This window comes from Orussus abietinus, unplaced genomic scaffold, assembly GCF_000612105.2.
Source record: "Orussus abietinus isolate OABI.00-Male unplaced genomic scaffold, Oabi_2.0 scaffold89, whole genome shotgun sequence".
NCBI classification, from domain to species: Eukaryota; Metazoa; Arthropoda; class Insecta; order Hymenoptera; family Orussidae; genus Orussus; species Orussus abietinus.
Genome location: NW_019394246.1, coordinates 403,415 through 430,455, shown reverse-complemented (window position 1 = coordinate 430,455; position 27,041 = coordinate 403,415). Strand labels below are relative to the sequence as shown.

Genomic DNA, 27,041 nt, shown 5'->3' with positions numbered 1-27,041 from the left:
ATCGTCGACAGATTATTTCGATAGACCTAATTGTGTTTTGTGGTACTTTTTGCGTAATCAGATAACACCTGGAAGATAAGAATTCACAAGATCAAACACCTTCCTACGCATTTATATTTCAATGACGTCAATCCATATCACGTAATCGGACTCGTCACTAATATGTATCGTTCCGACAAACCGATTTATATTAAGAACCATTCCATCGTAATCAAATAAGCCCCAAAAGAAAATGAGACGAAGTATAATAGCGTTCAGTCAATTAGCATTTTCGACTGCTTCGCGATACAAGGCAACTTTATTTTTATGGTATGCTATGGTTTATGGCGAGCATGTACAAAATATTTCTCGGGAAGTAACGGACACGTGAAATGTCAGGGTTGTGCAAACGATGTTCTTTATTATGCTTTTATGGCAAGACCTCCTATTACGGTTGTCTACACTTTTATATAAATATTTACGCAAATTTGTAATATTTTATTTCCTAACGTGGATACCACGCACGGGAACCCAATTTCTGATTGCCATGTTCAAACAATCGACCTAGTCGAATTTAAACAAGCTCGGAGCAGGTCAGAAAGAGACCCGTTTAGCGAACAATTAGGTTCGTTACGCGTTCACGGATATGATCCGAAATCGCCGCGGACCGTCGATGGATCGATGTCAAGATTCAAACGTACCGCGAACTCGCCGCAGACCTTTATATTTTGACTCGAGAGGAAAACACTCCCAAAGCTTTAACGAACGCAAATTGAATGGATTACAAACTTTTATCTCGATTCACCGAAAGGTGTAATTCAGCTTTACGTACTGCAAACGGATAGATAAACATAACTATATAACCCGCACCCTAAGGAGCCTGAAGCAATGATTTTCTTCAATTTCAACTCGATTCGTTGACAGATTTGAAGATGGTTGATACGTAAGGCCTTACTCGGTCACCAGAGCGATTAAAAACTCGTTGGTGGAAAATTGCAGGATCAAAACCTAAGTTGCACGGTGTACAACGTTTTCATTCAAGTATCGCTCTTTCCAATTATGACTACAACTGCGATTATACAACGGTAAGTGATTCGATTGTACGATAGTAGATATCTATGTGGATGAATTCCAGTATCGATTAGTCAAGGTTACGTGTCAACGTCAAACGATAAGAATCGACATGTCCGGTTCTTATTCGACGCGATACCACCGAACCAACCATCCCACGCGAATGTTGCGATTACGACTTAATTGTCGTTTATTCGTCGCCGTTATCGGTCGGTGTGCGGTGCATCCGGAACGAGAATAACGCGAATCTACCCAGTCCCCGCAGAATCATCGCACTATTTTGGTCTAGGCTTAAATAAGTACAAGGAGCTCGATCGTTTGCAGGAGAAGCAACCTTGAGAAGTGCCTCTCGTTACAACGTGGCGCTTTAGAATTGAACGAGCATCGCATAAGAGTACACGGAATATTGAGAATTCTGCAATTACGAGGACGGCCGCGATGCCTTCCCCTATCCGGCGGAAACACGCGGTGGGAAGCCTTTCGTGATCGCCACTCTCTAAGGTATCTTCTTTGGAACAGTTAACGTCGGTCGATCCGACTCGGTATTCCACCGGAAAATTCACTGATTGAAACGCGACTCGGCGAATGCTTGCACGTAACGACCCCCGTTTTATTTTAGCGGGTTGCTTTCGCGCACGAGCCCACATAGTTGCTTTCTTCTCACTTTTCCGCCTCCCTTCGGGATTGCAGATCTTTCTTTGTCGTCAAATTGCTCAACTTACGATAAAGGTGTGTCATACGCATACGACCCTGCATTACTTGACAATTTCGTTTCAACGTTACGGAAGGCTCCATCGGAGGGCGGTTTCTGTACCATCGTGGCGACGTTGCGTAATACTTTACAAGGTAATACTTTACCAATACCAGCGAATAGTTTCGTGGCCGGTGTTCATTCCAACTTTTCTAACGATAAATGCTCGTGTTGACATTTACGATGAAATTAATAGCATTGAATTTCACCGATACGACCGTAATGGTCATGCGATGGAATATTTAGAAACTGCAATTTAATTATTACCGTTTCCTCGTGTTCCTCGGACTCTTTATTACGTTTCTCCCATTGCGGTTCTTCTGCAAAAATACAAGTTGTGTCGACCTGGCATAGACACCGCGTTCATCACTTTATAACCGAATTGGTAAGCTCTGATTGGCTATCGACGCTGTTACGCGTTATGCTAACTTCGCACAGGCGCGAGTAGCCAATAATGGTGCACCAATTATATTTTAAGATAATGGGCGCGGTTTCCCCCGTGTTCGTCATCGGCTACTGAGATTGCGGGTTACACGTGTTCTCCGCCCATGTCGAGCTAGAATTACGCATTTAACGGATTCCAAGTCGATCCGCAATCGCCACGATGCGATCGTCTTCGCAAATTATACACCTAGAGTTCGTAACTGACCGTCTTACCTCTCCCTAACATTTCGACGCTCGATCGTAACTCTGCAAGTACAGATCTACTTATCGCCCGCACTCGATTATAATAATACTGGACCGCTCGCCCGGGGTAGCCAACGGTGAAGCAATTCTCACTCCTCGGTGCACAGTCCTGTTACGCATCTTACTAATCAATTAAAAGTAACCTTGGTGCTGCACCGCGAATGTCAAGAAAAGCAACTTTTTCTCATAGAGTAGGCGGAACGCGCATGGGCCGAATAGACGAGCATAAACATATTTCTTGCACTAGTAGATGAGGGTCGGAACGCCCGCCGCTCCTTGCCTCGTGATAACACCCGGAATGGATTGCTCCCAGACTCGGATCGAAAATGACGGAGCGTCTCCATTCCCCGTTTCCCGTTTCCCGTTTCCCGTTTCCCGTTTCCCGTTTCCCTCGACTAACGGTAAGTCTCACTTGCCGCGGGCGAAAAGTCGCGGCGAGCGTTCCAGGTGGTACATTTGAGTGTTTGCACGGTTAACCAAAGAGTTGACCGCATTCGGGGTGAGCGAGCTCCAGCCCCGCGCTTTCTCGTTTTAGAGAATAAAGCGAATGTTCGAGGTTCGGCCTACGTCCTAGGAAATAGGTCTACGAGTTCAAAGTTCATCATCCCATCTCATCGAACTCCTCTTCCCGGCTAACCGTTAGCTCCAGGATATCCCCGGAAGTCGGCGCTAGCAGTAGAGACCGTTGCCCTGGTTCTCGATGACGTACTTGGTCAGGTACTGGACAGCTTTTTCGCTCAGGCCCAAACTAGGCAAGACCTCCTCGAACTGCTCGTACGTGCCGGCCCCGGCGATATAGCCGTTCAGCTTCGCCGCCAACGGCGAGTTTCGCAGAACCTCTCCTGTTGTCAGGCCCACGGTCTCGATCAGCCATGGATGACTCTGCAGCCGGTACTTTTGGTGGTAGCTGCGATCAAAATTTATACTCTTTACGTCCCTGCATTTGCACACGTCTCGATGTTGTCCGAGTTACGAGTGCCGCGCACGGGAAAACAAAATGTTCGTGACATTAATCGGCTTCTCATCGGCACCGCTTATCTTTCCCCTCATTTGGATGGGGGAAAAACGCGCAGACTTGATACATGGCGCGAAAAAGGCATCTCTTCTCTTTCCGCGTCGTTTTTTTTCTTTTCTCCGTTCGATCGTTAATTCTCTCATCGACGTCGGTAGAAATTTCGGACCTTTCGTCGAGTCGCGCAATCTCGAAAAGAAGAAGTGGCGAATAAATTCGGGCCTCTCGAAAGAGCTCTTGGTTCCCGGGAGATACCAGGAGAGGGGAGGATGTCGGAGGAATACCGGGGAAGCGAGAGTCCCGATTAGCAACGTGGCCTTCGGGCCCGGAGGCCGAGTCAGTAGTTTATCATCCGGCCCGATAAACCGTCGGTTTCGTCCCGTGACCACCGCCAATTTTCGGTCCGACAGCGCCGCGAACTCGACAACCTCCCATCCGTAACTTCCGGTCGATTAAACCTCGTCGAAAGACTCTGGCGGAGATAACTGGTCTGCGACTGATTATACGATTGGCTTATCGGGCGTCGATACAATTTATCAAAGATCCAACGGACGCTGGGGGCCGCTCTTATCGACCCGTCGGCATTTACCTCGGCTTCGGAGCAGCCTGCTCCAAAATCGTCTCCCAGTTTTCCCGGAGAGGTGACGGCCACCAAAATCTGCCGTTTCTTTATCCGAAATGTATAAAGTCCCGACAGAGGTTGACGAGCGACTCTAAATTGACGTAGACCGCGACGCGAAGAGGTCGCGATCGGCGCCTCTCGCACCTTCCGCAGAGTCCCGAGTCGACGTGAGCTAATCGACCAGGAGAGGAGAGAGGGAGAGAGGGAGAGAGGGGGAGAGGGGAAGAGAACCGAGACTTCGGCTCGCGCGGGCCACGCTAATAAAAGATTCGGTATCTCACGTTTCAAGAGTCACGAAGGGTCAATCGGCGGATGAGCCTCCCGACTTATCTGACGAGCAACGTCTCGCCATCTTCGGAATATCGCTTCTCGTTCGAGTGCAACCCAAAGCGTCGATATTGCTTATGCATCGCCATGTACTTACTCTTCGGCGGGGTAGAATTTCTTGAACTGCTTGATCGTCGTGACCAAGCGTTGTCCTTGTTCGCGCTCCATGTTCCCTCTCGACTTCTCGGCGATGCCGCGCTGCTCCTCGTCGTGATACAGAACGAGGGACATGTACTGCAACGTCAAAAGCAATCCTTCAAAACTCGTCGTCGAATCTTTCTACTTTTGATCGTAAACATCGTGCCGGATCGACTTCAACTAGGGTATATCGATTTCCTTTATCGCTCACGACTTACGAAAAAATGGATTTTCAAACGGAATTACAAACAAGGATCTTTGGTTACTAAACTTTCTCGGAAGCACGTCGCGTGGGCGCTTTAGGAGATTTCTGACAAACCAGATTTTCGCGACAGGGCGCATATATTTCCGATACATTTTATGCTCAAGCGAGAAGAACTTTCGAAAAAGCTTAGAAGCAGAAGATTAGTTTTCAGTGAGTTATATTACACGGATAATATATAACCGATGATTAAATTCTCTGCGAATTTATCAGAATTGATTTTTAACGACATTCAAGTTTTCTTCAATAATTATAATAAACTGAGTGAGTATAATATCGACAACAAAACTCGTTCCCATATTGTTTCACGTAACCAGTGTGCCACTTTTTCCTCCCGTGCACAATTAAAACTGAAATGTTACGTTCACTTCAACGACATCAAACCCTATGTATAATTTTAACTCGAAGGAAATAATTGATTATTGGTTAGTTCGTCGTCAATGGTCCTCCTCTTCGTTCCTTTTTTTATTAATTACATGAATAACGTGGTCACAGCGATTACTAACTTCAATTACGAGGGTCAAAGACCCATCTCGATCGGGACAAAGGAACGAGATTCGAAATTCTCACCTGACGTTTGATCTTAGTTGTAAGTCCGTATTCGTGGTTGTTCCAAAACAAATGGAGCAGCTGTGAATAAGATATCACTTCGGGATCGTATTCGAGATGAATCACCTCCGTATGATCGCCTCTACGATGAAAAGGAAAAAAAGCCATTGGAAAATTATTTGGAATTCGTTATCGATAAACGTTAATCTATCGGTCAACCATTTCCAAGCAAATTAGTTCAATCACTATCTCTATTACCGAAATTGTGACGTCAATAAACCGAACGGAAAAATTGATTTTTTTTTTCACAAGAGATTTCAGCCTTAAATATCGGTGGTTATTGGCGAACCGTATTGCGCACACTTTGACCGGCCGAACGACAGCGCCTCCCCGATTCCGTACGATTGTGCGATGACCCCTGCTACCCGGGCGACGAACGTTGCCGTTGCCGTTGCCGTTGCCGTTGCCGTTGCCGTTGACGTTGCGGTGGTCGCCACGGTCGCACCGCGAGAACGGAATTAGCCGAATTTCGAGTCGTGGAGCAACGTAACGAAACCTATACCGTCGCGATAGGAAATGTCCAAGCGAAAGTGGGACGAAAGGCTTACATCTCCTTGTAAGTGGGCGATTCCTTTTCCCCGCCGGCGTATCCCACGCAGGTCCTGATGACGCCCGGCGTCACCCCGAAGAGGGAGTCTCCGGCCCAGAAGCAGCCCATTCCGAAGGTGGCGCGCTTACCCCTCACCTCCTCCAGTTGTCCCGGCATTTCCTTTTGACGGAAGTAAGTCGACATTAGTTCGCGGAGTCCCTTAAGACAAGCCGACCCCGGACCGGACCGTGGATCTTAACCGACGATAAGCAAGCGAGCTCCAAGGGTCTATGGTACGCCACGGTCTTGAGACGACGGTAGATCCTACGCGAATTCATACGTTAGATAATGTAACGGATCTCGACGCCGTAATCGACGTGGTCAATGTCGAGCGAGCATTTATCGCTTCGACGAAGAACGCGTTAAATCGATACACGCGAGAACGTGCACGCAGTAAATAAATCTCGACGATCGATCGAGGCGGATGGCCGTGGCATTACTTAAAAGGTAGCTTTTTTTGACCCAAATGAGTAACCGAATACAAACCGCGTATACCCGATGTCCAAGTGTGGCCAAGTGCGACTCGGCATTTCAATTGCGACTCGTGGAGAACGAACGTCCACCGACACTCGACGCGATCGATCTTCTCTCGCGCTCATCGCAACGATGCATCTCCGAGGCACCTCGGTGGACCGAAACCGTACCTCGACCCGCTCGAAAAGCCCGCCAAATCGAGGACGGCGGAGGGAACGCTACGGTGGCGGATCGCCCTACCGTTGTCTGGCATAATTGTACGACCGCAGGAATAGGAAATAACGCGAAATAAAGCTAACCAAATAGAAATTGTCGTCGAGGGTTGCGTCGACGTGACTCGAGTTAACGCCAACCGTCGATATCGAGCTCCGAAGTATGGAAGAGGAAACTGATCGAGGGCGAAGGAGAATCAAAGACGGGGAAATCTATATACTTATCCAAATGAAAGAACGCGCCAAGTCGAAGTTAACTTTGAAGATCGCAACGACGGTACAGGGAACAAAGAAACGAAATCCGATCGGTGAAAATCGACCCTACGGAACTTGAAATTGACGTACACTCTACGCGATCCGCTTTGCACCGGAAATAAAAAAAAATACTTGAAATCAATCGTCTTTTGGCAAAGCGATTTCTCGTCCCCCCGCATTACGCAACGGGCGCGACTCTTCGTTATGAAACGAGAACGAGCCGGCGGCCAAGACACGTGGCGTCGGATGCCGAGTTACGCTCGATTTCGGTTTGACAGCGGGAGTCACTGTAAACGGACGAATCGAGGTTAGAACTACCTGAGCGTTGCGAGATGCGTCGTCTCGTGCGATCCACGGCGCGCGGACCTCGAGTCAGAGGAGGTGCGGGGACGCGTCCTCGCTCACCCGTCGCTCGCGATCGACTGGCGCGTGCCGTCACTCCGCTCGACCTTTAAGCGACGCGCCGCCAGACGCTCCCTCCACCCCGTCAGGCCTGCTCCTGCAGCCATCTTGCGTTGCGCACCCTCGACTTGCTCCTTCCGCTCTGGACTCTACCGACTTCTTTTCGGAATCGCCGGAAGTTTCCTTATCGATCTTTTTCGCCCGTTTCCCTTTACGGAACATGTCTAAATTAGCGGCTCGCATCTCGGCAACGGATCGCGCATCGCCCCGTGGCCCGGCCAGGTGCTACTTTGTTACGAACGTGGGAAAATTCGCGGGACCCGTGGAATGATGCGAATGCAAAAAGAATATGGATGCTAATCACCGGAAACCATGATTTGCAAGTTTTTCGTAATTGCAGGACTCTTACGAAGAACTCCATTTTTCGAAAACTTTTCACGAATTATTGAAATCTCTGCAGTTGTCGTACAATTTAAAATGGTCCGCCATTCTCCACATTTTATTTCGTCAATTTTCCTTTCCTCCGTTGCATCGTTGCATCGTTCCCCGCGTTCTAAACCCTCTGTCGGTCGTCTCTTTAGTCTGAAGTTCGCGATTCGGCAATTGTACGTTCGTGTACGTACGTGTAAATTGTGCATGCACAAAACGTACAAGAGTTAGTCTTCTCGCCATTCGCACCGCTGCACCGAGGTTACTTCTTCGTAGAGAAAAAAGACAGTGTGACAGGACTGTAAATGTAATCGAGGAGTGGGGACTAGTAGAAGGTCGACAATCCTGACGAATATTGCAGTACTATCGTATACATATTTCGGTGCATCATGCACGCGCAGTTATACAATCTCGTTGCGTTACGTCCCCTTAACGCGAATTCGGTCATCCCGCCCTGTCGGTCAGACTTTCCCTGAAAGAATCGACGTGATTTAAATGCAGCGACGCCTTTTCACTTGATCAAATTCTACATCTTGGAATAAAAGTCTACAGTTAATCCAGCCGACTCCTTCGTACTCGTCCGGACTCTCGGCGCGAATTCGGTTCTATCGAAGGGCAAAACCGAGAGCGTAAACTCGTTCGGCGAGTTTTTTGCCATTTTCTCAAGCCTCCGATTATCGTGCTCCTCTTTCTACATGCTTCGTCGGCCTGAAAGTAAGATTTACGATTCAAACTCATCTTCGAACGGAAACGGAACGCACTCCAAGGGGAATAGTCGCCAACTATCCGCGAGCGTCGGAAGCTCCGCCAGTGGAGAGACCCCCCTCGAAGCGATCGATCGCGCGGCCTTCCTTATCGACCGAGGCGAACTACTTTCCGCTTCCGCGATTACTCTGGCGATTGGCTCTCTGGTCACGTGATCGTACTTCGACGCGCGTTCGTTACAACGTGGGAGTCGACTGCATACCGAAACCGATATCGCTATCGGTTCTTCAGATAACGCGCTACATTTAGAGGCTGCGTAACGCCAAACGAAAGGATCTCCTCCGAGAATATTTCGTATTCGGTCTGTTGCGTAGTGCGACATTCGAAAGGAATTATTCCGCGACCTTACCGAAACATTTTGAACGGTCCCGTGAAGCCACGTGGAGCACGGTCGGGTTACGAATAATTGAACAAAAGGTAAGAATATCTCAATTTCAGTGACTCGTGAGGAGAACGAAGGCGCTCGCAAAGACGAGAAAACGGAGTCTTCGACGCGGCGTCGGTATCGCTCTCCCGGACAACGCCCGACGTTTACGAGTTGCTCCAGGATAGCGTCCGTGTCGACTGGAACGAATCATCCCCAGGGAGCGCAAGGGTGCGATATCGGGGACGCTCCCGGCACGGATTGCTCGCAGGCGATCGCTCTCGATGATCGAAATCGGCCACGCTTATTTGCCGTCACCGTGACCCTTTTTCTTTCGTGGGGAAAGTGCCTATGCACAGCCCCGCTCCCGGCAAGGGGCAGTAAAAACCCCACGGTGGCCGCACCTCACTCGGCTACCGGGCCCTATCCCGGGGTGGAGTGGCGGGGATCGCAGCTCCCCTCCTATCCCCACCCCCTCGTGTCGCCATCTACCGGCCAAGGGAGCGCGGACCCTACGTGACCCTAGAAACGGGCCCCACCTATGGAAGCTGGTGGTCAAGTACTCGATACGGGGCCAAGGACCGAGGCCCCCTCCGGTCCATTTATTTCGCTATTGATCTTCGACTCTGGACCGCGGCGTCGCAGGGTACAGGGTGTCCCGGTATCGGCCCGACTTGGCTTCGTCAAACGATCCGTAGAACGACGCCAATGTCAATTTCCTTCATTCCGACGATGTAACCGTCGATACATGCGGGGGGGGGGGGTACGAGATTCAACCGAAATTGGTTACGCGTTTCTAATCCGCACTGAACGTTGTCGCGGAGGTTGCACGATCGAGAGTCTCCTGGATTATCTTTGAACTTTGATGTACAATTTGTTACGGCAGCGCGGATGACCGCTCCCACGCGAAAGCGATACGCAGGCGTCGTTTACGGGCAATTTTACAACGGGATCAATGTTCATCGTGGAAAGCCACACCGACTAAGCCCGAGTACCAGATACGAGGGCATTTCCTCGTACAGATTATAGGGCGATCTTTCTTATCGATCGGAAATGGTCACGCTTCGTTTGTCATCGTCCACTCCATATGACGTGCGATAACTCCCGCGTTGTCCGGCTAAAACGCAGTTTTTACCAGCGGTTCCACGACAAGGCCAATCGTCGTTCTCCCAAACCTTATCTACCGAGCACATAAGTCTCGGTATCGAAAGCGTTTCTCCGAAACGGTTAACGGTGCGCCTCGCAAAATGCGCATACCGAAAATGGAACGCTCGTCAGTTATACGTCCCCGACCAATGCGCGACCACCCGCGTGACAGAAATAGGAGGGTAAATGGAACGGCGAACGTAAAGGCTGGAAAAGGTTGAATCGCGAAACGAAGAGCGCCATCACCGATTCCCTCGATCGAAAGAAAAAATATAGATCGTCGAAGTCCCTTGGTCGAACTCGGCCGGCGCGTTCGAATCGACTCGATGACCGGTTCAACGACTGCCTTCTTGATTTTTCTTTGGCGCGAACTCGCGTGCCCGCGCCGGAGATCGACTCGATTTATCTTCCCGTCAGATTGCATCAGCTGGAATTACTCCCGATTCGATCGAGCAATGATCGAGCGATTCGACGCGGCCGCCTGATGTAATCACTCTCGCCGGCACCGCAACGCTCGTCTGCCACGCTCAATTTCGCCAATCGGGGTTATCACCCGACAAGGAAGATTCCGCCGACAATCGTCCCTCGTCCTTGGATTCGTTCATTCGTTCATTAAGGACGCACGCGGTACGCGAGTCTTCGGTTCCATTTTTAAGGATCGAATCGAAATTACTTCGCAAGGTCAGTTACTCGGTGGCGCCCTCCGCGGTCCGGTCGGCGACGTGTCTTTCCTCTTTCGCATTATCGCATTTTCGCATTATCGCATTTTCTCATTGTCGCATTTTCGCATTTTCGCATTTTCGCATTTTCGCGGTTTCGCGTTCTCGCGCCCCACTCCCCGCGCTCGACTCTCTTCCTCCGACGCGGCAACCGCGACTGACGTTCCCGCGCAAAGGTCTGCCTCGTGCGTCGCTTTTTACTCCTTTCCGGGGATCTTGGCCGATCCTTTCGATACGAGTGGGGGTCTACCTGCCCCCCGGATTCACTCGATGTGTTCCGTTTATTTTCGACGACTTATTTCGACTTAACGCGAAGGTCGAGACGAAAACGGTGACGCCAGACTGCTGGGATAATGGAGTCGTATCGTGCATATTATTGTTGCCAACAATATTATCGTTGAACAATAAGCCACGGAGCCGAGGTTTAAAAAATACGATATCGGGATTACCGTAGGAACGGTGGCATCGCAAACCGAAGGATACAAATGTCTTGGGCGATAACTCCTTTTTACGGCTGTCAGAGGCCTGCTACTTATCGGTCGAGTTGTGTGCATCGTCGATATTTACAAGACTCGATAGAAAAGAGGAAAAAAAAAAGAATAATTGTCCGAAAATATCTGACCGTTCGCTAATGGGGCCAAGATCGCAAAATCGATCCGCACGAGGCAAAGAAATCACGTAAAATTCCCGCCGACCTTTGTTTGCATTAAACGTAACTTCTGCACGAGGTTATCGATCGGAGCAATTCAAATACGGACCTCCTTCGCGCACGTGCTGGCACCTGGCCGAAATGGCAGTCGATCGATTCGTCCTTGAGCGAGTACCGCGAGAGACGGCTCCAATCATCTATCCCTATCCAACCGTTCACGCCCCCCAATGTACGAAGCGGAATTATCGTCCGACGGAACAACGAATGTCAACATTGACGTCAGGAATCTTCAAATACGCGAAATTGTCGAGTCATTGCAAAACGGCAGGATATTTCGGTCGGTTCGATAAACGCATTTGGGGCACTTACCAGAAAAACCGTGAAAATTTCTCGCCGGATCAATATTGTAAGCTTTTGGGAAATTGTGAATGCACGACACGTCTCTTTCAATGGATCGAGAGGATCGAACGATAACTCGTGCCCGACATTATCGTGACGTCTGCGATTGTCGACGCGTTCAAATTGATTTAGCTTGTGAAATTGGTTGGCTGAGAATCATTCGAATCGTTACAAAATTTGACACGTAGGTTTCGTCACGTGAGCGATCAGTGGACGCGCATTCGGTATATTCGTGTATTCGCAAATTAGTACATTCGTGCACTCGTCTCTACCCGTTCTAGGTCAATGGCAAAAGTTATGCGGTATGCCCTACATTCGGATAGGTATAAATAGCAGAAGGAACGATTTCACTTCCACCTCGGATCACGGGCAATTTCTCGAGGTCTTCCTTTCCGAGGGCCATTCGGAGGGACAACGCGAAGAAACGGACAGTTGTCATTTGAACGCGTATCCGATCGAGCCAATGACACTCCACGTAGTCGCCATACCTTCTCACGGTTTTCTCCGAAATCAAATACCCTCGACACGGTAATACCACAGCCTTAAACGTAGAGGTCCGGGAACTCCGCCAAATTTTCTTGGGGGAGGTGCTCACGTTTTGACGTCATCTTTCATTTCTCTAAATCTTTCTACGCTCCGTTTCGGAGTTCCTCGCTTTGTCGCGGCAATTGCGGAAGGGGTAAAAGCTACATGAAAGTCCGCTACGAAAAAGAATCACCTCCACCGACGGAGTTTCCGGTCCCGTGTCGATGCGATCGCGCCACTACCAGACGTTGCTCGAAATTTAGGGTCGAAACATTAGCAAAAGAATATGCCCTTACCTTTTACGTTGAGCCATCTCGCGTACCTCACCATGGATCTAATAAAATATCAAATCGGATTACTTCAAAATAACTGTTTTTAATAATCAATATTTGCGAATATCTTTATCGTATGGTTAAAAAAAGAATCCAGGTAATTTTCGGAATGTACAATTGTCGAGGTCGTAGCCTGTACGATCCTACGCGTTTCGCGGCACGTAACAATAAATATAAATAAAGTATATTGGATGCGCACCCACGTAGGGTGCCCACTGTAAATAACGTCCCCGCAGAATCGACGAATAGTCGAGGGAAATCGGGGGCTCGATCCAATTGACCGTCACTCGTTAAATACGACGAGGGTACGACTCCGCTCGCGATTTAATTAATTCATCTATTTACTTGAAACGAGAAAAAGTTAACTTCGTCCGCGGAAGACTATCGCAATCGAGGCGACTCCTCTCGATCGCGGAGCACGTTTCTTCCGTATCGGAGTAAACCCGCGTTATCGAGTGCACGTTTGTAAAAGGAAGGAACACTTTACATTGGGCAACCCGTACACCCTGACGCTCCCTTATGCGTGAATATATGTATAAATAACCTGCTGTACCTACTGTAAATTATCGGAAATCGATAAACGACGGCTCGGGAAATCACAATTCTACGTACAAACTAATGCGCGATGTAACCACCAATTATGATTTACGCCCAGCAAACACCCCGGGTCCCGGTTGGTCCCGGTTATACGTCTCGACGGTAGCGGCTCCGGAACGATCTCGAGTTGGCGCAGAAATAAACGTTACATGGTAAGTAGGCGGCCTCGGAGTAGAGGGCGACTTAACGAAATCCATTTCATGGAAATGTACGAGTCGGTGACGTCACGCAAATACCTCCGTTTGTACGAAATCGACATGAAACGACGACGCGCACGGAGTTCTGGCATTTCTCTCGTTTCGTTCTCGCGTCGTGTTTGAAAAGCATCGCGAAACTACCGGTAAGCTCGCACGGTCAAAGGATGGCTTTCCGAATCCCCCCCCTCGGCTATATTACATTTTCATTCCGGGCGCCACTCCACCTCGACGCTTTACAAAATAATATTTACAAACCAGCGGAACGAAAGCGAGAAAAGTACCGCCGGAAGACAACGACACGCGCCGCGCTGCCTTCGTCACGAATAACGCTCGCTTCCGGAGGGGAAGTCGATACCTGCTTCCGATTTGCGCACAAAATCGGCACATCTCGGCGCTTATTAACGATGACGCTATATAACCGCGTTTGCTGGGCAGGGGGGACGCTTCGCGTTTTGGCCTGCAGAATGCACCGTTGTCGGATCGACGCTTAACGAGCTACAAGACTTGACTATTGCCGCTAACCTCAAGTACGATTCGTCCATCACAACCTAGTCGAAAGGTCGAAGGTAGTACTTTTCCCTTTTACGCGCATAAATGCATATACGGCACTTACGTTTACGCGCGCACTGTATAATCTTCGAGAACCATCGCGCCTACCTACCGACCTACCTACAGTCGGGTTCGAAAGCCACCGTCGCCGAACGTCGGTATACACGGGCCAGCAACGTTTATTCGGGACTTTCCCGAGGTCTTTTTCGAGGTCACGTCGAACGAAACCTTCTCGCGAGCGGCGATATCCAGCTTCGAAAGAGAACCACTGATAGGAACGCGCGAAAAGGTGATCGCCCCCGATCACGGTAATTTCCTGAAGCTTCCAGACCCGTGTACGAGACCGTGGTTAGACGTAACCTCGAAAGACCATCGCGAGCACGACGAGGTGCTCGAAGCAAACGAAACTCTTCCAGACGCCACGGGTGACGAGAAACGTAGGCCATTTGTAGTCGTAACGAGAAAGGACCAATCGGCGATCGGTCGTCTCCGGGAGAAAAATAGGCCACTTCTAACGTCTACGGAGAGCAGCGACCTCGTAGGATCCCAAAATGGCGTGGCTGCGTACCTTGTACTCGTTTAACCGGACGCCCGACCGCCACCGGCCCAAATCGGCCCGCCGTGGAAGAGAGCCCTCGGCGCCTCACATGAGGGAGCAACAGTTCTTTTCCGAGTGGGTGTCTCCCACGGTGTCGCTGGTGTTGCCCGTGAACCGCTGGAAGTCTCCGACGGTGAGGTCGGCGTCGGAGACGGAGGCGGTGACGGGGACGGGGACGTGGACGGGGACGGGGAGTCCGTTCCCGTTGGCGTCGACGCTGTTGGTGGGCGTGTGTCGGTTCTGGGCCCTCTGCTTCTTCAGGTCCGACAAGGACTTGACGAACACTACAGACACGTGTATGTTGATCTTGCCGTTAACATCGGTGTCTGCCGTGCAAATCGGCTGCTGGCTACCGATAGGAGGGTCGGGCCCTGCGACTGCCGGAGGCAAACACGTTATAGTCCAACGATAGCTCCGACCGGTGGTTCGTCGCAACGAGGACAGAGAGATTGCACCGCGCTTTCTGCCGTGCGAGGACGCTTGGCGATTTCTTGCTCCGTTGCAACGGTCCCTGCAACCCGTCACCTCTCTCTACCATGCGGAGTCGCTCTCTCGTCTACTTTGCGCAAGCCGGGGATTCCAGGGGTGCTACCAACAACCGTGCTTCGACGGGGAACTTGGGATCCGGCGAGGGGGAGCGGAAGAGCGGGCGGGACCAGGTTTCCGGTGGGATGAGACGTGCCACTGGGATGGAAACCTCGAACCCTTTCGATACGGAGGATCGCGCGTCCGTCTTTTGGCTGTTCGAGCTCGGAAATCGTTTCGCGTTGATCGCTCCGGGTAGCAAAAGGGTTAACGAGGAGCTTCGATGGTCGTCTTTTCGTTTTGTGACCGGACACCGGGGAACGGTTCCAGAGCCGAAATGTACCAATGTGCGTCATTGAAAGAGATCGACCGAGAGATCGGATGACTGGCAATCGAGTGCAATTCTTCGAGTGTCTCGTAGTGTTCCTTCGTATGAGTGGAGTTAGGTCGGCGGACGTTTGGAAAACGTTGGTTTTTCGATTTTCGATTTTCGCTGCCGCCGCTATGGGCTATCGAATACCTATCCACTAAATTCGGAGCATTTCCGAAAACGTAGGTTTAGGAAAAAGAGAACAGTAATGTAGTGTTACAGTCCCCCTTCTTAGTTTTCAAATTTTCATCCGAAAGTGACTTTAAGTCGGATGCTCCGATCTGATATTTTCATTAAAACGGTCCACTATATTTTGTGTATTCGCGCGATCTCTCATCGTTTTACGCTTTTAAGGATACTTTTTTTTCCTGAACCGCTCTCTTGGATTCTTAGAATTCATAAATGAATGACCAATGTGATATAACGTGTTCACAAGTAAGCAATGAGCGCGCAAACGTAGAATCGGTAAATAGGTATTCACTCATTTTATAACATTTCAATCATTACGGACTCATTCGAAGATTCGTCCAAGAGGAAGCCGATAACTTTTCGATGCCGCGCTCCAATTTGGGACTCGATTTGATTCATCGATGAGACTTTCCAAATTACGTTCGACTGCGACAACAAATTCTTACTTGTAACGAAGATATTGTAATACCTCTATTCGTACACTCTCACTTTTCGCTCGTTGCTATTTTTCAATTCACTACTGTTCGTTACTGTTTCGGTAAATGCAAAAATGTGTATAAAACATTGGCAAGTGTAAAAATTCTTTGAAAGTGCGAATAATACCGTTTACCGTGAATGTGTTTCGAATTATCTGTACACGTTGTCAATGTTGCGAGAGAATACTTCATCTACATAAGTGAAGCTATGGAGAATAAAATGAAGACACTGACAAATGCGAAAATGCGTTTACAGAGAAACAAGCACATTTCATCGAGTAAATAGAAATCGTTACATTTTTCAAGATCGAGCCAGGTCAAAAAGCCCACTTTACGTTTTTTCGCACATCGATTTCTCGAGACAAGAAAAATAATTCGAAAGTCATTACAAGTACGTCCCATAAAAACCGTCGGTTAACGTAAAATACTGCAATCGTTTCGCTGATATTCAAGGCATTAGGATGCAACGCGTGCAGGTTGAATTGCGTTCCATGGAATGATTACTAGGAGCAAACTTAACGAGAGTGCACCTCGCCGACATAATTTTTAAGTTCAATAGCAACGTTAAAGGCACTTGTTCAGTAAAGAGTAAAGTGGGTAGTACTCGTAACATTCTTCGCGGGTCCATGGTTCCTGTGATCGTTTCCCTTTCTTTTTAAGCGCAAGTGCGATATGAGAGAACTGCGAAATGCATTTGCGAAAAACATCGAAATCTGCATTATGGTGCAGATTTCAATCCAAAGTGCAAAATACGTAACGATACGACCCGGTCGAATTCGACTTCCCATTTTCAAAGGGAACGATTCGGGATTTTCCGTGCGTTAAATTGAAAAACAATATCCACGATAGAAACGTAGTTGACACTTTGTCAAAAGCTTAATCGGGCATCCTTTTTACATGCTTACGAAACGTATCGACGAAAGTGGACTACGAATTAAATATTCATAACTCATATTTTAAGTAGGTTTTAAGTAGACCTTAAGTAGACTTTTAGTTGGTCCCCGGAAGTCCATGCTAATTATGATAAAGAGAGACCAATGTAACGTCCAATCGGCTAATCGAGAGGCATGTCACCACGGCGGTATCGTTTTACAGGTTAATCGGTTGTTCCCCCTTTGTAATGTGAAACTTCTTATTTGGTATTAAAACGTACAACGATACAAAGCTAACGGACGAAGGTGTGTTTTGTATGTTTTATATTCATGATTGAGGGCAACAAATGTCGATCAATCAACTTCAAACTTGTGGAAACGAAGCTCAGCCGTTCAAACATATACTTTACAACATTACCGCGTATAAAATGACGACTTAACGTCGACGTTCGTAAACAAAAATTACAGATTCCGAATAAATGGCAGTGTATGAATGTCAGGTGCTACATCGATGGTCCAGTGGTGATACAGATTTATTTTAAAAAATTTATAAAAAGATGAGAGCATGCCATCAAAATAATTACCCACTCGGTAATGCGTTACAGTTTTCCAATGGTTAACTATTCAACAAATAACCAATCCATTGGATAACAAACTGCAATTACAAGTTAATCCTTAACCCCTTGCCATACTTTGGCGAGTCTAACTCGTGATAAAAATGTGGGGCTGAACATGAATATCACGAGTCAAACTCGTGATCTCAATTTCGGATAAAAGACATTTTCCTGATTTGCTGGCATCTTTCCTCGCCATTTCGGCTCGTTTTCTGAACATTTTTGTGGATCACTTTGGCCCGGATTCTGCCGAGTTAATTTGTACGGCAAAGGGTTAACGTAGAATCGACAGATGTCGCTTAATTAGGCATCGCTTTACTACAAGTATTAAATTATCACTATTTATACAATACTGTTTTTTAACACTTGTGGCTTCGTTTATTTGTAATAATAAATAAGTCCATCTAACTTCCGATTCGGTTCAATTAGGATAGGTTCACGAATACTTGACATTATCCAATGGGTGGGTATTTAATTTCCATTTTAATGACGAAATCCGTCCCTTAAATGCCCATAAAATACAATTCGTACGTTTCAAAGGATCGTTAATGACTAGCTTCGATCAAGTCTGCTCGTTTCGTACACTCGATTGCAAAAAAAAAATCGCCCGTTTTATGAGCGACTTCTCTTCGCAACTTTCGGTAATCGTTGACGTATGGAATTAACAAAAAGGTCGTTAATTTTCGCGTTCGTACAATGTATATAAAAAGTTCCTAATATAGCGAAGTTTTACCGTTTTCGCCTGCGGTAGTACTTATTATCCGAGAGATATTTAGTAATGGTAGTATATACTAGAGGGGAAGATCGAGAAAGAGTGTGCGTGTATCGTGTATGACAAAGAGAGATATAATGAGAAAAAAGGGATGCACTTGACATTCACATAACACATACCGTTCGGGCTCCTTACATCGTGCTTAGGGCACGAGCTACATCGTTACAAAGAATAATTAAGAGCGTGTAATTAAAGGTAACGAATGCGTGACGGATTAAAGGAATAAGAATGTCACGTAGAAAACTGACCTCGGAATTGTTTTTAGATCAGGAGCGTTCGGAAAGAGAGAAACAAAGAAAACACACAGCAGATAAATGATCGGTGGCCAAACAAAATTGCGTCCAACATTGTATTTACAATATCGAGTGGTACTCTGGCTACAATATGCAAGGTGGGTTAGTCGATACACTTTACTCTCGACCGGCCGGCCGGCTGGAGGGGCAGGGAAATCGATCGAGATTTCGAGCGCGATTCGCCGGATGTGCCCGAGACGCCGACGACTCTTTGTCGGGCCCCTATTCCGCGCGGAATCGAACTTTGGAGAGCACCCAACGAGACTCGGTAACCGATGTCGAAATTCTTCAACTTTTAGAATTACCAAGAGGCTTGGATTCCAACGAGCCTCTCGACACGCGCATCGACAACGTTTTATTAGAAGTAAGTCAAAAAGAAACCTACGACGACAGCTCTCAATTGGTGATGGCGTTATTGCAAAACCGAGGACGATTCCCGCGTTCGGTACACACCGGCGATCGCGTTCGTAGTTTCCCGACCGAAGCAAACATTTCAGGCAAACATCGACATATATATGTGTATATATATATATATATATGTATGTATATATGTATCGGCGCCTCCACCGTAGTTCCATCGACGGAGAGCCACCGTTCACCATAGTAATCTACCGTACCACAACCAGTGCAAGCAGGGAAAGCTTCGAAAGGTACCTGAGTCCTTGTCGACGTCCTCGGGCATAAAGGAGTCGTTGTCCTTCCCCTCGGGGCCTCTGCGCACCGCCGGGGTCAGAGCCGCGGAATCCGTTTCCTCCGTCGCTCCGTCGCGGACGTTCGTCGTGTTTTCCGACACGGCGATGCTTCCGATGTACGTCTGTCGAGACAAACGTCGTAAATGTTAACCGATCGCAACTCGCTCCTTGGGGGGAGGACGGCGGCGTATCTTGGGGACGCTCGTATATTCATTGACGTATTCCATCCAGTACGTGGACACTTTACCTGTTGAGCCTGTAACCTCAGCCGGGCTTCCTCTTGTGCGTCCTTCTTCGTAGTGAGTACCTTGTCGCGAATCGAGGTACGCCGGACGCTCTGCGTACGCGTGTTTATGCTTTGTGATCTGCGTACTCTCCTGCCTTGGGCTTCTCTCAGTCGTTTGCTCTCCTGCTCCGTCTTCAATTCCACTATGCGTTCCCTGATTTCGGGATCCTCGCAGATATCTGCAAGCGGGAAACTTTTTCATGAGCTAGAGTTATGGAATATAACACGGATCCTTGGCCGGAAAGAATCAAAGGTTTGACATAAATCGTAAAATATTATTCCAGTTATTACGATTAAGTTATAATTCGAGTACGCCGGAAACTGGAAGAACATCGTAATTCAAAGAATATGACAGAATTGTGAAAGTAAGCAACTGTGCGCCGCTTTGCGGAGATTAAGTATTAGAATTTTACCGGAAACTTGACCGAAACGTTTCCGGTAATGTTGCGTGAATTGCGGACTTTCCTGCAAAGGGCGATCCCTGCGGAGATCTTTATATTTCTACTAATTTAATCTGCATGTCGACTGACGGTAAATTAATTATCGCAAAATGGATACATCTTACCGGCCGGAGTTTCGTCGTGTTTATTCTTCGCGTTAAGATCAGCACCATTTTGCACCAGTAGCTCGAGAACCTCCAACTGAAATAGAAAATTATTTATGTTAATTGCCGACGCCGAATGGAAACGTTCACTTCCGATTACTCGATGTTGCGTTCTTATTAAATTGTAGATTAACTTACGTGGCCCCAACAAGCAGCCGCATGAACCGGCTGCCACTTGTCGTTGTCTTCGACGTCTATCGAGACATGTTGGTCCAGAAGGAACTCTACTACCCTTAAGTAACCATTTGCCGCAGCTATGTGTAACTGAAACAAGTATTTCCAAGTATTCCGACTCGACTCAACCGATCATCGTATACGAGACGAAACGCTTACTACGTTACGTTATTAGATGAGACAAAAGTGTCTCCAACGAGCTTTCTCGTGTCAACCGGCCTCTTCGGTAAACGCGATCTCCGCGTTGCAAGGTAACGGAAATTCTGATAGTTACCGGTGTAGCACCTTGATGATCCTTGTACTCGAGATCTTCACCCACAGAGGCCATTTTTTGGAGGTCCCGCAACATCTGAACCTCCGTGGAAGCCCTCGTCTCGTCTATCAATTCTTGGGTGACCCCTCGCCGCGCCATTTCACCTAAAAGGCATCGACGCCAATCGTAAGGACGAAGGTAACGAACATCGCGACGCGGGACGACCGGTCCCCTCCTTACCCTCGATGCAGTCCAGGGTTTTCTCGTCGTCGCAGATGTCGTAGGGCATGTTCCCATCGGCGTTGACGGCCAGGAGGTTGGCTCCCCGGGCTATGAGGTACCGCACCAGATGCAGATGCCCGCAGGTGGCAGCGGCATGCAGCGGCGTCCACTTCTCGCTGTCCTCCGCGTTGACGTCGGCTCCGAATTCCACCAGCAACTTCATCATCTCCTCGTTGTCGTCGATGCAGCACTGGTGCAACGCGGTCAGCCCGTCTTCGTTCGTGGAGTCCGGATTGACGCCCTTCTTCAGAAGTCTCCGAACTGCGAACGGGCAACGATTCGGGGAAGTCGATTCGGTCCGAAACCTTCCCGCCCCGCGACGCGGGTCGATCCCCGAGGACTCACCCTCGTCGATGTCGTCCCTGGCGGCCGCCTCGAGCAGCATGACGCTGTCGCTGAAGTAGATGTGCCGCTTGTTGCTGGAGTGCCTGGTCTGGTGGCGCAGCCATTCCTTCTCGCGGTGCCGCCAGACCTTGAGCTGCTGCAGCCTCCGGTGCCGAGCCAGGTGCAGTCTGTCCTGCGTGGCCAGCCGCTCGACCTGCGCCATCTCCGCCACCAGGTCCGCGTGCTCCATCGCGACGCGTTTGTGGTTCTTGCAGCTGTACTTGCCTGCTTGGGAAACGCGACCGAATTATGGGATCGCCGTTTCCTGCATCTTATACATTTTTACGCCCGAGACCGCTACATGGTAGGTAGCGTTTGACTCGAAGTTCAAAATGCCGGGGCACTCGTCTTTCTCGCGGCGTTCTCTGCCGCCGGCAGGTCTCCGCGCGTGACCGTTCATTTTCAATACAATTATTTCTGGGCGAGATCAAACTCTAACTCCCGTACGGGGCAAGACCCGATCTCCGGCATCGCCTCGAGGTGAGAAGCATAAAACGGGACCTCCAACTCCCCCGACTTCAATGCTGGGAACTTCCGGTCTGCTCGTTAAGGACCCGTGAAATAATAAGTTTAGGCGACGGCGCGCACGAACCTCTCGACGTTCCAGTGGCTCGAGCGAGACTGTACCAACGTACGCAATTTAATCCGGCACAAATACGCGATGCACGTGAAAATACTAAAACGGTACCAGATGCTTTGCGGAAACTTCAATTTTCAGGATGATACTCTACCGATGTTTGGTTATAAGGCAATCGGCAACAACGCATCGGATATATCTTACGAATGTTTGCTTATCGTCCGTCTTCCTCGTCTTTCCATTTCCGTTTATTCCGGTTTGTTCGGAAGCCACCGAAACACAGGTCGATTTAAAGGTTATATAATCCGACCGGGTCGAATCAATGCTTTTCGAGAGGTTTTGCGTTAAAACCAGCTCGAAAGAGCCCGAAGCGACCGATCGAGACAAAAGCCAAAGCCAAAGGGTAGAACGTGCCGGCGCACACGGGAAGCCAGCCGTCAATTTTTAATGCCCGAGAACGCGTAAATTATGCAGCCGACATAATGGCTCTCAACCTGCGAGATACGAACCTTTCGAATTGAAAACCACGCGAAAGATGGAAGCAAAATGACGGCGACGAGACCCGCGAAAAGGGCGGAAGGGCGGAAAGAATCCAAGGGACCATGCGTTGCATCGATCCAGAAATCGTTTCAATCCGTCGCCCAACGAGGGTACCGCGAGCCGTTTTAAAACGGCACCCGTAATTCACGATATGCGGTGCTCGAATATCATTGGACAAGGTGGGGCACTTGACGTTACGACCTAGATTATCTCCCTGGTGTAGACAAGAGGCACGCCGAAGCGAACGAACTGTGAGAACGAAATCATTTTCCCTTTTCCTCCTCGCCGCCTCGCGTCGCGGTTCTCCCTATTTTCCGAGGTTAACGTCCCGGACCGAAATTCTCGTCCGTTTACGCGCCCTGGAACCGTCACGGAGGCTTTCTCGCCGACAAGCCACCCAGGTGTCAAAGTTGGGCCTCAACCTCGAAAATGTCGAAAAACGCCCGATCTAGGTTTCTCGTGAAAAGAGCGGTAACTCCCTCCGGGGAAGATATGCCTCCAAGAAAATTCTTACCACTCGCGTGCCCCGAAGAATCGAACCTTCGGCGCCCCGTTTAGGGCGGAGTCGACTTTGAAATTCGTTTACAGCGCGATACTCACTTCGGAAAACCATGAGAAGATGAAGCGTCGACACTACGAGTCCCGAAACCGGCGTAATTCGCGGGGCAGGCTTTTCCGATGAAAGCTCCTCGGGGTGAATTCCCGCGAACGGGACAATTCCGCCGCGTACTGGATATTTTTTCAAACCGGAGGGAATATCGACGTCATCGAGACTCTTTGCCAATATGGCGCCGGCTACCCTCTCTCTCTCGGGGCCGCTCCACTCGACTTATCTGCCGACTTGGATTTAAGTCCTCGGACAATATTTGCACAAATGGCCTTTTTATAGATACCGCGGCCGAGACGCGTATGCAAAATCGGATGAAACCGACGCGCCTTCTACGTACTCGTTACAAAAGAGTCGTCCGTCGCGTAATCGGATCCCCGAAATAACGGCGGGTCGTTAACGATTTCTCGTGAAAATCGGGAGTAATTCGTCCAAGTCGCTCCTCGAGAGAGGCTCGAGGTATCGCGTAACCGCGAAGGAGCACGGGGAGCTCCCGCTTCCATTTAAAACTGGCCCTATATTTCGTTGCCGAGTTAGCCCGTGTCGACGCTAGCGACCCTTGTGGAAAAATTCAACACTTTCGAACGTTCACAGTGACCGATGCGATACCGTCCCGAGAATACTTCCACGACGATCACGGGACATTTATCGCTCAGCCTCTCACAAATTTAATGTACAAAAACGACAAGACCGGTTACACGAGCCGACCGTGTTTACATATTCACGTACAACGTAACAGCACCCCCGACTCGTATGCCGAGCGTCGCCAACAATTTGCGCAAGGATCTCTCCCGTCTCCGTCGTCCAACTCGGCAGGGAACCTGGGATCAAAACTTCCCCAAGAGGCCCACAAAGTAGGAGCTCCTTGTGCTCCTTTATGGACGAGACCCGCGTTCAACTTTGACGTCTCGAGGAACCCTCGACACCGGCATCGCGGTTACTCGTCGGGTTTAGAGGTTAAGTTTGCCGACTCCCGACTTCGGGGGCGAGAGAACCATTTCGCCTTTGCGAGCGCCGAACTTTTGGACAATTCGGAGCCTCGACGACGAGGAAAGAGCCGGAAAGAGCCGGAAAGAGCCGGAAAACCGTAAGGCAGGTCCAGGCGAGAAAAGGCGGAAAAGCGGGCTCCGCCTTCGCCCTCTCCGGCCGTGCGCGGTCGGCAATCCAGTTCTTTGCTCTTTTCCTTTCTCTTTCGGCCCGCTTAACGTCTCGAACGAGAGCAAACGGTAAACGGCTGGCTGGAAAATAGAAATTTCGCGTCCCGGCGAGTAAATGTATAGTAATGTAATAATTCGCGAGGCATGGAAAGGGAAGGGGAGGGAGGAGCTCGCCAAGGTAGAGGAAAGGACGGTTTTCCGTCCCGAGGAGAAAGAGTCTCTCGACGGCGAAATCCTCCAAGGAGGCTCGAAATGCTTACGTCGTTCCGACTAGAGAAAAATCTTTTCAAAAGTGCTCGCTAACCGAGGAGCACCGAGGAGCAAAACAGTCGCGAAATAGGCGCGTTTCTCGAGGGAATGCAATTCACAAAATTATTCTTTCTTTCCTCAGGGGCTCGTCACGTCGCTCGCAGGGGCTGGCGCCTATTTTCCAACAAAACAGTGGCAAGGTATACAACTATTTTATTTTCCCAAGGTGACGCTCGGGCCCGCAATTTCCGCTGGAAGATGGGAGCCGCGGGTCCCCGAAGCGAGCCCCGTTAAAGTGATAAAAGTGCCATCTGAAAACGAGTTGCAGCCTGGAGAACGCGTTTCCCGGTATCCCCGCGGCGATTGCTCGGCGATCGCTCGGCTTGCCTGACCTTTTCCGAGCCGGGCCGAGCCGGGCCGAGCCGGGCCGAGCCGAGTCCATTGCGTACCGGCTATAATCGCCCAACGATCGAGATCCTTCCACCCGGAACTAAGGACGAGACGTCCTTTACGTCTCTCCGTTGAAACGCGATGACACTCGCCGAGGTAGACGAGGAACGGCGCTGTTAACCGTCCAGTCTGAGACCAAAACGAGAATGCATACGTTACGGTATGCATAACAACACAGCGCGGAACCCGTAAGCGCGATTAGCATAAGAATTATGCGTAATGGAGATTAAAAAAGGCAATAATCACCCCCCGGCTTCGAACAACCGGAATCGGTACGCGATCGTTCATTCTGGTTACGGTCGGGTCGAGCAACGATTCGCGATTCCACGTCGTGGGTGTACGACTTTTTAATTAACGTTAAGGGGAGTCCTTTAATTTCCGGTAATCCTCGAAAACGCGGTCACCCACGATCGATCCGATTCCGGTCCCTCAGCGAACGTTTTCGTCTTGCGGATTCCGCTTTGGACGATTCGCCGATTCCGCGACGAATTTCTCGCGGAGCCCGAGGGCCGACTAATTTCTACTCCGACTTCCTAGATAAAAGCGTTTTGCCGTTACTTTCTGCTCTCGGGGAGGAGTTACGATTCACGGAGACGTGCCAAATGTTTCCAATATGTTTTCGTGACTTACAATATAATAGGAATTTCACGCATAGGCGCAGAATTTGAGGCGCGGCTTTTACCCCGCCACAGGGAATGGACTCGACACTTTGAACAAACGTGTTAATACGGTAGAGTAGAGTAGAGATACTACGACATTGGAAATAAAGACAGACTTATATTTATTTTCTGTCGATTTTTAACATCTAGGAACGATGCTGTATTTTAGTCGTTTCGAGCCTTTTGTTACTTCTTCCATTGGACATCTCCAAATATTTTCCAACATAAATAAAAGAGTATAAATTGTACTCGCGTTCACGAAATAAATATGACTTTGTGAATAGACTAGAAAGTAACATCCTAACCAACGAGTCCCCCGAAGGGCATACCACGACCCTGGGCAATATAAATTTCATTAGAAACTCCCGTAGCTCGATGATCATAAAAATGTCAAACATTATGATATAGAGGAAGCGATCCACGTGTCAAGAATCGAGAGAAAAGTTGCTTAGCAATCGGAGCGGTGCTACCCTGACCAAGAAACACAAAAAGGAATGCTTACTTAATGCAGCGATCACGGATATGGCAAACGTTGAAAGCAATGAAGAATTGAATAATCATTTTCCTGTGCACGGCATTACACGCGTTCGCAGACGATCCCGTTAACGGCTCGATGCAAAACTGTCCGTCTCTTCTGCTTCCAGCGATCGAACGACCCCTTCCCACTTTATTGACATAACCGCGCGAATCTCGACTGGTTTTCTAGTAAAAATAAAGCCAGTTCGAGTTCATTACGCTCTGGCTCCAGCGCTCGAAGGAAATCGACAGATACCGTTTAATTTCCTCGAACGTTCCTTGCAGAGGGAAAAAAAAGGATCACACGGGAAATCGAACGGACCTAGCCGAAGAGAGCGGCCTAGTCGAGGAGAGCGACCTTTGCAAGAAACGCAAAGGTACATACCACGAGTCTCGGGTGTGCGTGGCCCGGCGCGTGCCCCGGCGTCCCGTGGCCTCGCCACTTTTCCTCCCGGCGATGCTTTCCTCTCGTTCCGGAACTCCCGACCTCGGGTCCCGCGCACCTCTACGAGGGCGAAGCGCGGCCGACCGCGCGGCCGCGCGCCATCTCCGCCGTGCGGGAGGACTCGCCGACCCGAGGGGATCGTCTTCTTCCGAGGTCGGCCGCGAACTCAGGTCGGTACGCCGCGAGAGCCGAGCACTGCACACGTAAACGACCGAGGGACAGCCGCCATTTTTTCAACTACCTGTAGGAACTGACGCCCTCGGCCATTGGTCGAGGCTTACGCAGACGGGGGACCGAGACGGCGGGCGGTCGCGGCCCACCCCGCCTCTTGTGGCTCCCCCACTCCGCCTCCCGGGAGACCGGTAACGCTGCGCGCGTCCACGCGCCTTTCCCTTC

The 27,041-nt window shown here is 49.4% G+C and overlaps 2 protein-coding genes across 10 annotated transcripts; both read right to left on the bottom strand.

The window, feature by feature from the left end:
• Positions 1–374: 374 nt before the first annotated feature.
• On the bottom strand, positions 375–12,711 carry LOC105701470 (peptide methionine sulfoxide reductase). 3 transcript variants are annotated; one of them, XM_012428233.1, is made up of 5 exons: positions 12,683–12,711; positions 6,007–6,167; positions 5,420–5,540; positions 4,547–4,683; positions 375–3,395 (listed from the first exon to the last, which is right to left on the bottom strand). In XM_012428233.1, the coding sequence occupies exons 2-5, from the start codon at positions 6,162–6,164 to the stop codon at positions 3,158–3,160; spliced, it is 654 nt and encodes a 217-aa protein (XP_012283656.1). In that variant the 5' UTR covers positions 6,165–6,167; positions 12,683–12,711; the 3' UTR covers positions 375–3,157. The 3 variants fall into 3 exon arrangements, with proteins under 3 accessions (XP_012283656.1, XP_012283655.1, XP_012283654.1); XM_012428232.2 differs by lacking the exon at positions 12,683–12,711 and adding an exon at positions 11,832–11,958; XM_012428231.1 differs by lacking the exon at positions 12,683–12,711 and adding an exon at positions 7,307–7,422.
• Positions 12,712–13,268: 557 nt separating this feature from the next.
• Positions 13,269–26,862, bottom strand: LOC105701458 (protein phosphatase 1 regulatory subunit 16A). Of its 7 annotated transcripts, none has more exons than XM_012428211.2 (9): positions 26,586–26,862; positions 21,407–21,673; positions 21,020–21,322; positions 20,801–20,943; positions 20,491–20,616; positions 20,314–20,389; positions 19,710–19,927; positions 19,425–19,584; positions 13,269–15,036 (listed from the first exon to the last, which is right to left on the bottom strand). In XM_012428211.2, the coding sequence occupies exons 2-9, from the start codon at positions 21,633–21,635 to the stop codon at positions 14,705–14,707; spliced, it is 1,587 nt and encodes a 528-aa protein (XP_012283634.1). In that variant the 5' UTR covers positions 21,636–21,673; positions 26,586–26,862; the 3' UTR covers positions 13,269–14,704. The 7 variants fall into 7 exon arrangements, with proteins under 7 accessions (XP_012283634.1, XP_023288916.1, XP_012283635.1 ...); XM_023433148.1 differs by having other exon boundaries at positions 21,407–21,670; XM_012428212.2 differs by lacking the exon at positions 26,586–26,862 and adding an exon at positions 26,187–26,453.
• Between the last annotated feature and the right edge of the window lie 179 nt (positions 26,863–27,041).

Bases quoted from the DNA above. Each gene is read 5' to 3' on its own strand.
- LOC105701470 (XM_012428233.1), bottom strand. From the start codon at position 6,164: ATGCCGGGACAACTGGAGGAGGTGAGGGGTAAGCGCGCCACCTTCGGA. The intron at 5,541-6,006 runs GTAAGCCTTTCG...TTTTCATCGTAG, and splicing joins TCGCCCACTTACAAGGAGAT to AGGCGATCATACGGAGGTGA. The intron at 3,396-4,546 runs GTAAGTACATGG...TTTTGATCGCAG, and splicing joins AAATTCTACCCCGCCGAAGA to CTACCACCAAAAGTACCGGC.
- LOC105701458 (XM_012428209.2), bottom strand. The intron at 19,928-20,313 runs GTAAGATGTATC...TCCCGCTTGCAG, and splicing joins ACACGACGAAACTCCGGCCG to ATATCTGCGAGGATCCCGAA. The intron at 19,585-19,709 runs GTAAAGTGTCCA...TTGTCTCGACAG, and splicing joins TGAGGTTACAGGCTCAACAG to ACGTACATCGGAAGCATCGC.